Genomic DNA, 10000 nt, shown 5'->3' with positions numbered 1-10000 from the left:
TGGATGGATGAATAGATGGGTGGATGGATGGATGAATAGATGGGTGGATGGATGGATGGATGGATGAATAGATGGATGGATGAATAGATGGGTGGATGGATGGATGAATAGATGGGTGGATGGCCTGTGTGTGATGAAGTGTGTAGATGATTCTGTGTGTATGTGTGTGTGTGTGTGTGTTTGTTCTGCTAAACTCCCCTGGTTCTCTCCCCTCCTGCTCTCCTCTCGGCCACTCGTCTCTCTGCCTCCTCACACCTGTAAAAAAGGACAGCTGGAACCGGTCAGCGAGGTACGTCTCACTCTCTGTTCTTCCTTCTGTGATTTTAAAACATTGTACAACAACATAACATCAATCACCATGTCCTCCACAGACATACGGTCCTAACGGTCATCTATAACGCCCTCACTCCTCTAACCACACCAAAGGTGGTGAGGTCATCACAGGACTCTGATGAGATCAGATGAAACTCTTTTTTTTAATTATTTATTTAGATGCGAGGTTAAACCCTCAGGTCCACTTCCCAGCGTCTCAGTCATGGTTGGATCTTCATTACTGCCCGCCTGCGTTCATAATCTGTTTGTATAGCTGAAGTGCAGTGACATTAAATCATGGGCGGGCGTCCGTGTTGAGGCGAGGCGAGGCGATGACTCACACACTTTACTACCACAGCTACTGAAAACAAATCTCCTAAAAGCTCCTCAAAAAAATTTTCATCAGAAGCTGTGGGAGAAGCACAGAGGCTTTTCTCCTTATACTGGTTAACTCTTCCTGTAGAAATGACATACTCTTACAAACCGGATCATTTTCAGAAAAGTGGCTGGTTATGTAGCTGCTTAATTAAAAGGAGGAACTCTTTACCCAGAGGATAATGATTGATGACTGAGCGTCTTTGCCACGTCTCACTCCACAGTGGAGGTTAATATGAAGCTCAGATAAAAGTAGACACTCAGGACTTTAAGAATTTGTAGTGTTTCAGAAGGATTTCTGTTTTTAGCCTACTAGCGGTGATATATTCATAGAAAAAAAAATGGTAAATGTTGATATCAAACCCATTTCTGCTCTCTGAGATGCTCCAAGTGCTTGTTCATCTAAAAAGTAACTCAGATTTCATCTTCAACCAGGAAAATTCTGTGTTCTGCATTAAAATCTCCATCTCCAAGGTTACCGGATTTTTCTCGAGTAGAGTCTGAGACAGATTTATGTCTAGCATCCAGACTAAACACTCTGGAAAAAAATCAGTCCTAAAAATATATATATTTTTTTTAATGAAAAGTTTGATCTGATTTGTGGATGAGAAGATGATGAGCGCTGTAATAAACCTAACAGGAGTCTAATCTGTCTCTGTGTGGATCATCTGAGTGGTAAATGATCTCTTTAATCTCCACAAATCTGGATTCTTTTCACAAAATCTGTTCATCAAGCCTGTAAAATCACTGCGTTCTCTCTGAGGGGTTCCTCTGGAATGCTGTGATGCTTTATGACCTGTTACGACCTGTTATGAGCTGTTATGTGCAGGTGCTAGTGCAGTGTGCTGAGAGTACTCTGGGTGGTTCTGTGCTGGTTCTCCTCAGGGTCTGCTGTCTACACTGACGGATCTGCTGCTGTGCCGCTGGTCGTGTCGCTCGTGTTGGCGGTGGTGCTGGGAGTGTAGCTGCTGTCAGACCTCGGAGGAGGAAGTGGAGATTCTGGGGCCGTTTCCTGCGCAGACGCCGTCCTGGCTGTAAGAATCGCTTTAATCCTCTCATCGCCACCTTATACTACCTTTAGAACCTCTTATGATAGCCTTATTACCCCCTTATATGCTGAAATCATGCTCACAGGAGCCCTTTATAACCTCATTCACTGCGCATGACCAAGATTTTATAATCCCACACAATCCTGATATCGAAACTTTGTGACCTCATATCACGGCATTATAACCTCATAAGTCACCCACATGAGCACTTTATAACCTCAATCCCTTGTCTCTGTCCCATATGAACACATTATAACCTCTTATATCACCCTCATGAGCAGTTTTCTAAACTCTGTTTAATCTCATAACCTGTAACCACTTTATCGCCTCACTTTATAACACTCGCTACGAACGTCTTATAACCTCAATCAGTGTCATGTGTCGTCTTATAACTTGGTATAGCAGCTATGTATGTGTTATACATTACATATGGGTGTTATAAATTCATATAACACACACATATACCCTTTATACCCCTATACCATCTCTGTCCTCTTATAAACCTCTTATAACCTCTCACAAAAGATAGCATCTCTGTATAACCTAATATTGATGAAATAGCATTATTACCTCATTCTGTGCCTATGTGACCATTATAACCTAACCACACCAGCCCTTTATTACCTGTGCACTAACTGTACCCTCATAAAACACTCATATGAACCCTTTATAACTAACATTTATATAAAGTAAACATGTTATAACCTCATACATATCCAAACGAACCCTTAATAACCTACAACAACACTTTTATTGACCTTCCAATACCCAGTTCCGCTTCCATAAATCACTTATAACCTCACACACTGCCCAATATGAACGTTATAACCCCATACAGACTTATATTATCATCTTATAACCTCATATGATGTCTTGATGAGCTCATAATAACCACACACATGTCAATAAGAACTTCATATGAGCTTATACCTTCACAGTACCCAGGTATACACTCCTTATAACCTCACACAACAGCCACTCTGGAGTTCTTATTAAATCTTCATACCATCATATTACCCGTTTTTCTCTTATAACCTTCTACAACATTTTCATAACCTCATTATAAGCCCTGTATAAAGCCTTTATAACTTACAATAATATCACAAAATCTGTCTATTGTCATATAGCAGGTATTTTTTAGGTTTTTTTAATGTCTGAATGTATTTATGTATCAGTGAGTCCTGATGTTTTAATGTGAGTGTAACTGGGCTGCCTGACGAAGTGTCTCAGACTCACCAGATAAAATCTCCTGCTGTAGTGATTATCTTAGAACCACATCTGGATCAGCAGAAGAATTTAACATGACTTTTAGTGACTTCCTGGTGTCCTGGTGAGTCAGGCGTTTGATGCTTTGGTTTTTTTGGGCGTTTTTATAGAGTCAGACTCGAGCGTCAGACACTGGAGTCTGAATGAGGAACAAGTGACAGTTTGGTCTGTAATTAATGAGTCTACACTTTCCATCATCATCATCATCATCATCATCATCATCATCATCATCGTGAGTGCTGTGGGGTGGACGGGGCTGCTGGGTAAATGCAGGGTGTCAGATGCCCTCGTTGGAGTGAGATGTTTGCACACAGGACAGTTTAGCCAGATGTTTTTCTTTAAAGCCGATGCTGGCTGTGTCTCTGCCAATGGACTGAATTTTTAGGAGTAATCCTGATCCACATCCTCCAGTCCAGACCCCACCCCCTCCTCCACCGACCTTCTAAGGCCATGTGTTTTAGATTGCTCTGTTGCCGTGACAACTATCTCTCTCGTTGTGCTGTAGTCATGGACACACCGGGTCCTTGATGATCCCTAAGGGAAGTCCTCACAGTCAGGCCTCGCCGAAGAAATGAGAGAAACAGGATATTTATTCCAGCAGGGAAACACAATAAAATTAGCCACGGCTGTTACACCGGCTCAGGGTCGAGATATTAATGCGGAAAGTTGCACTCTGACTCCTTCACTAATACAGATACACAAAAAACCCACACTTTTATTCTAAATATCTCTCCACCTCCGTCTCTCCATCAAGGAAGTGTTTCAGTCCTCGACTTGCTGGCCTTATTGATTTTACGTCTGTGAGTTTAACCCTGTTTCTAATAAACTCTCCAGACACACTGTCTGTACTGCACTTCTTCTTCTTTGTATTATTATTATTATTATTATTATCTTGTCCATATTTCTGCGTGTGAGGTCACATGGTGTAGTCACTTTGGCATTTAGAGTCATGTAAAGTCAATGTAAACACCAGTTAAACATCTGATAATCACATGACTGTCTGGTCACATGACCCACTGTAATACACTAACATTTGTGACTTGCTGTGAGTGCTGTGACATCACCACAGACCAGGGGGTGTGGCTTATTTTATTTTACAAGCTGGCAAAATAGGTTTTAATCCTTCAGTCACTTGAGCCTGAACAACCACAACCAGTTATTAATATTCAGAATTAAAGTTATTTGAGCACTGTTACAGACACGCCCCTACACACACACACACAGACAAACCCTTACAGACACACCCCCACAGACACACCCTTACAGACACCCCCCCACAGACATGCCCTTACAGACACACCCCCACAGACACACCCTTACAGACATGCTCTTACAGATACACCCTCACAGACACACCCCCACAGACACGCCCCCACAGACATGCCCCTACAGACATGCGCTTACAGACACACCCTAATAGACACGCCCCTACAGACTCACCCTTACAGACTTACCCTTACAGACATACCTCTACAGACACACCCCTACAGACTCACCTTTAGAGACATGCCCTTACAGACACACCCCTACAGACTCACCTTTAGAGACATGCCCTTACAGACACACCCCTACAGACTCACCTTTACAGACATGCCCTTACAGACACACCCCTACAGACTCACCTTTACAGACATGCCCTTACAGACACACCCCTACAGACTCACCTTTAGAGACATGCCCTTACAGACACACCCCTACAGACTCACCTTTACAGACATGCCCTTACAGACACACCCCTACAGACTCACCTTTACAGACATGCCCTTACAGACACACCCCTACAGACTCACCTTTACAGACATGCCCTTACAGACACACCCCTACAGACTCACCTTTACAGACATGCCCTTACAGACACACCCCTACAGACTCACCTTTACAGACATGCCCTTACAGACACACCCCTACAGACTCACCTTTACAGACATGCCCTTACAGACACACCCCTACAGACTCACCTTTACAGACATGCCCTTACAGACACACCCCTACAGACTCACCTTTACAGACATGCCCTTACAGACACACCCCTACAGACTCACCTTTACAGACATGCCCTTACAGACACACCCCTACAGACTCACCTTTACAGACATGCCCTTACAGACACACCCCTACAGACACACCCCTACAGACTCACCTTTACAGACATGCACTTACAGACACACCCCTACAGACTCACCTTTACAGATATGCATTTACAGACACACCCCTACAGACTCACCTTTTCAGACACACCCCTACAGACTCACCTTTACAGACATGCACTTACAGACACACCCCTACAGACTCACCTTTACAGACACACCCCTACAGACTCACCTTTACAGACATGCACTTACAGACACACCCCTACAGACTCACCTTTACAGACATGCACTTACAGACACACCCCTACAGACTCACCTTTACAGACATGCACTTACAGACACACCCCTACAGACTCACCTTTTCAGACACACCCCTACAGACTCACCTTTACAGACATGCACTTACAGACACACCCCTACAGACTCACCTTTACAGACACACCCCTACAGACTCACCTTTACAGACACACCCCTACAGACACACCCCTACAGACTCACCTTTACAGATATGCATTTACAGACACACCCCTACAGACTCACCTTTACAGACACGCCCCTACAGACATGCCCTTACAGACATGTCTTTCTTTCTCTGTTTTAGTGTTAATGACTGTAACGATGAGAAAGACCTGAACTCTCACCTGGTGTCAGGTGACCACGATCCTCCGGTCCACAACAGCACGGCAGGCAGCAGCAGTCCCAGCTGCACCAGTCCCAGCAGCAGGGGTTCCGGCTCGGAGAACTCTCGCTCCACCTTCAGCCTCGCACGCCAGCTCTCCAGTACGACTCTGTAGCACTAAACCTACAGTTAGACCAAAGATAAAGCCTTCTGACTGCTTTATTTACATTTACATTTACATTTACATTTATAACATTCAGCAGTTATAACATATAGCATTTATAACATTCTGCAGAATGCAATGCTAATGTTGCTAACACATTATAGAAGCTTATAGCCTCCAGTTAGCATGGTACAGTAAATATGTGTGTGTGTGTGTGTGTTGTAACTCCGCCTATTGTGACTCTGATCGACAAGTACAGAGCGCAGTAGAGGTGTGGCTTAAAGTCTGAAGGTGGAGTTTGTAGAAGTGATACAGATGATAAGAATAGTTTTTAATTATAGATTTATTCTGCTATTTTATGACGCAAATTGTGTTACTGAGATAAACCATCTGTGTGGAGATGAAACACATGCTATGCTAAACTGGTAGCTATAAGCACCCATTAGCCTTGTAGCTAGCAAACAAACCTCAGGTCTCTTCTGACTAACTACATTTACTGTAACACAGTCTTGAAAATTCTTGAATTGGATTTTAGTGAATGTTGCCTTGTCTCTTGCATTTCAGGTCTGGACTCGAGGCGTCCGAGCTCCCCGCTGCTGGACACGAAGCCCATCGAATTCTGGGCCATGTCCCCGAGAAAGGAGGCAGTTCAGCCCCTGCGCAAACCTCAGCCTCCTCCGGATGATTATTTCCGCAAGCTGGAGCCGCGTCTTTACTCGTCCGAGTCCGGTGGAGACGACGTGGACTCTCTGAGTGACGAGGAGCTCCTGCTACGCTACCAGCTCGGCCTCCTGCACTTCAGCACGCAGTACGACCTCGTACACGGTCAACTGATCATACGTGTAATCGAGGCACGGGATCTGCCTCCTCCTGGCGTGGGTGTGGCTCACTCCAACCCCTACGTCAAGATGAGCCTCCTGCCAGACCACAAGAACTCGCGACAGACCGGTGTCAAGCGCAAGACACAGAACCCTGTATTTGAGGAGCGCTTCACCTTCGAGTTGCCCTTCCTTGAGGCCCAGCGCCGCACGCTGCTGCTCTCTGTGCTGGACTTTGACAAGTTCTCACGCCACTGCGTCATCGGGAAAGTGACGCTCCCGCTCAGCGAGGTGGACCTGGTGAAGGGCGGACACTGGTGGAAGGCTCTGGTGCCCAGCTCCCAGGTCTAATCCTTTACTTCTGTTCACTACTGAGTTCTGCTGAACAGCAGAATCATCCCTCTGTTAGGGAACGATGGTGTGATACCTGCAGATGATACCTGCAGAGCTTCTAAAATGTTCAGGCTCTGATTTACTCCTAAACCGTCCACATGGAGAAGAAGCTGCTGAGAGTTTTGTCTCTTTCACTCGAGCAAAATACAGTTTTCTTTGTTTGGTTAAAGGAATCTGTCATTTGGGTCATTTGTGTAAAATGGTGGGCGGAGTCAATGCGAGTGTGTTATTTGAATTTATTTTTATTTTAATCAGCATTTCTGTTTTCAGGATGTTTCCGTGAGGTGCAAACACATTCCTGTGATTATTTCTTGTAAATCTTTGGCCGTGTTGATCAGCATGATTTCACCAGCAGGATGTTGAGCGTCAGGAACTGAATCCAGCTAAACAATTAAGTTGAGATAAACAAAAGTCCATCAGACGAACGTTCAGACCGACACTGGATCCTGCTCCTGGATCCTGCATGTGACGCATTTACAAAACCAAAATGAAATAAAATAAAACATGCTGCATGCTGTGAAAAAAATGGCTTCTATGAAGCTGTTAGGAAAACTGGAGCAGCTGTAAACTCCGGGGAATTCCGATAAATTAATAATCAGATTTTCCATTAAGATGGTGATGAGAGTCATGGTGATGTTGTGTCTCGGTTTTCAGTCAGCGTGTGATGATTTATTACTCTGTGTGTGTGTGTGTGTGTGTATTGTACAGAACGAGGTGGAACTCGGGGAACTGCTGCTTTCTTTAAACTACTTGCCAAGTGCTGGGCGACTCAACGTGGACGTCATCAGGGCCAAGCAGCTGCTGCAGACCGACATGTGCCAGGGTTCAGGTACCTCCTCGTTCCTGCAATGTTTCCCTCTCACTCACACTGGAGCTTCTGAGGGTTCTCCTGCTCCAGAGATTTAGGGTAGGATTGTCCATTCTTATCTGCACACACTGACCCTTTGTGGATCAGACTGGACACTCCTGATTTAGGAAGTGTTTAAGCTTTACTTTTTTAATGCCTGACTTGGATGATTCTGGATGGACGGAATGTCAGTTTTTAGTGTAAATATGATTAGTGGTGGAATGTGCTGGCAGATGATGTAAGTGTGTGTGTGTGTGTGTGTACTCATCATGGGCTTTATTTGGGTAATAATCTGAGTATTTATAGTTTTGGTGGGAAGGAGTGGGCAGGTCTGAAAGGCAAGGCATGGGGTGGGCGGGGTTTTGGCAGGAAGGCATGGGGTGGGCGGGGTTTTGGCAGGAAGGCATGGGGTGGGAGGGGTTTTGGCAGGAAGGCATGGGGTGGGAGGGGTTTTGGAGGTAGGGCATGGTGTGGGCAGATGTGTGGGGGGATGTTGTTTTAATTAAACATAAAATATTTTTACACTTTGTTTTACTTTGAATTAAAAAAAACATTTTGTTCAACAAATATTTTTTTTTTAATTGTGTACGAGGGGCATAACCTCCCCTGTCAATCACAGTGAGCCGTGGGCATCAGTGAGCTGGTGTACTGTATGTGGAAGAGGGCAGACTTCACTTTCCTCAGAAGAATTGGGAAGAAAATGTAAAAGGAATGTGTGTAAGGAGTGTAGCAGTGTGATGAACTGTATGAGTGACACACACACACACACACACACACACACACACACAGAGCGGAGTGAGAGATTTACAAACAATAACTGCCTAAAAGTCAGGGGTGGAGACTTTGTTTAAATATGTAAATAAGGTGAGGTGATTTCAGCTGATTATAAAGTGCTGGTTAAATCATGTGTCTCTGCTTGGTTTCTGTCTCAGATCCCTTTGTGAAGGTTCAGCTGGTTGCAGGACTGAAGCTGGTGAAGACCAAGAAGACGTCGTGTATGAGGGGAACCATTGACCCCTACTTCAACGAGTCCTTCAGCTTCCGGGTTCCTCACGAGGAGCTGAGCGAGGTTAGCCTCGTGTTCACAGGTAAACATACACACACACACACACACACACACACACACACAGTATTTAATTGAGTCACATTCCAGTGGTCTCAGAAGGAACTGCTCCTCTCGTTAATTCCACCACTCTCAGCTTCTTCTCTCCTCAGAACAGAAACAGAAAAGAAAAAACATCTGACTTCTTTCTTTAATTGGCCTCAAAAAATGAGCACACTCTTCTCCCTCACAGTCTCATCTGTCCTGCAGGAGGAGGAGGTCAGCGTCAGACGTGGACACACACTGTGAGAGACTGCAGGACAGTGCACACCACTCTCTCTTTAAAATGTCAAGCAGATTCAATTTAATTGGACTTAATTAATCCATTTCTTCAGTGAAAAGAAAGAAAGAAAGAAAGAAAGAAAGAAAGAAAGAAAGAAAGAAAGAAAGAAAGAAAGAAAGAAAGAAAGAAAGTACAGGAAATTGGCCACAGACTTTATTTCAGTTTCGACCAAGGAGCTAAAACCTTGTGTTTTATTGTGCAGATCATCCAACTAGCACTGAGTTTTAAAAAGAAAGAAGGACAGAAAGCAGGTCAGAGAGGTCGAGACTGAAGGTCAGCAGCATGTGGAGTTTTAATGCTGCTCTTTATAGTCCACATGAACACAGGAGGCTGGGGGGCATGCTGCTCTCCTGCCACACCCATCTGTCACGCCCACATGCCATGCCCTGCTTCCACACCCACCTTCAGCGGTTCAATTTTTTTGGTTCCCTAGCTCTCCTTAGTGCTCTCTCTCTCTCTCTCTCTCTCTCTCTCTCTCTCACACACACACTTTCTCACTCTCTCTCTCTCTCTCTCTCTCTCTCTCTCTCACACACACACTTTCTCACTCTCTCTCTCTCTCTCACACACTTTCTCACTCTCTCTCTCTCTCTCTCTCTCTCTCTCTCTCACACACACACTTTCTCACACTCTCTCTCTCTCTCACTCTCTCACACACACTTTCTCACACTCTCTCTCTCTCT

At 44.7% G+C, this 10000-nt stretch overlaps 1 protein-coding gene across 5 annotated transcripts in view; it reads left to right on the top strand.

Annotated features, from left to right (window-relative positions):
- syt17 (synaptotagmin XVII) overlaps positions 1 to 10000 on the top strand; it is a 22123-nt gene that overhangs the window by 6692 nt on the left and 5431 nt on the right. For 3 of the 5 annotated variants that reach the window (XR_009203170.1, XR_009203171.1, XM_058375659.1), the window contains exons 1-6: positions 1 to 289; positions 1573 to 1721; positions 5694 to 5872; positions 6439 to 7037; positions 7794 to 7914; positions 8865 to 9020. The exon at positions 1 to 289 is cut by the window's left edge. Coding sequence is in view for 3 of the 5 variants with exons in the window: in XM_058375659.1 (XP_058231642.1) it covers positions 80 to 289; positions 1573 to 1721; positions 5694 to 5872; positions 6439 to 7037; positions 7794 to 7914; positions 8865 to 9020 (1414 nt within the window). In the remaining 2 variants the exon portion in view is untranslated. The remainder of the gene's footprint in view (positions 290 to 1572; positions 1722 to 5693; positions 5873 to 6438; positions 7038 to 7793; positions 7915 to 8864; positions 9021 to 10000) is intronic. The other 2 variants (XM_058375675.1, XM_058375670.1) reach the window with 2 other exon arrangements.

The sequence above is a fragment of the Hemibagrus wyckioides genome, linkage group LG02 (genome assembly GCF_019097595.1).
Source record: "Hemibagrus wyckioides isolate EC202008001 linkage group LG02, SWU_Hwy_1.0, whole genome shotgun sequence".
In the NCBI taxonomy this organism is placed as follows: Eukaryota; Metazoa; Chordata; class Actinopteri; order Siluriformes; family Bagridae; genus Hemibagrus; species Hemibagrus wyckioides.
The sequence above is the reverse complement of the archived record's forward strand: the minus strand, read 5'-3'. Positions and strand labels throughout refer to the sequence as shown.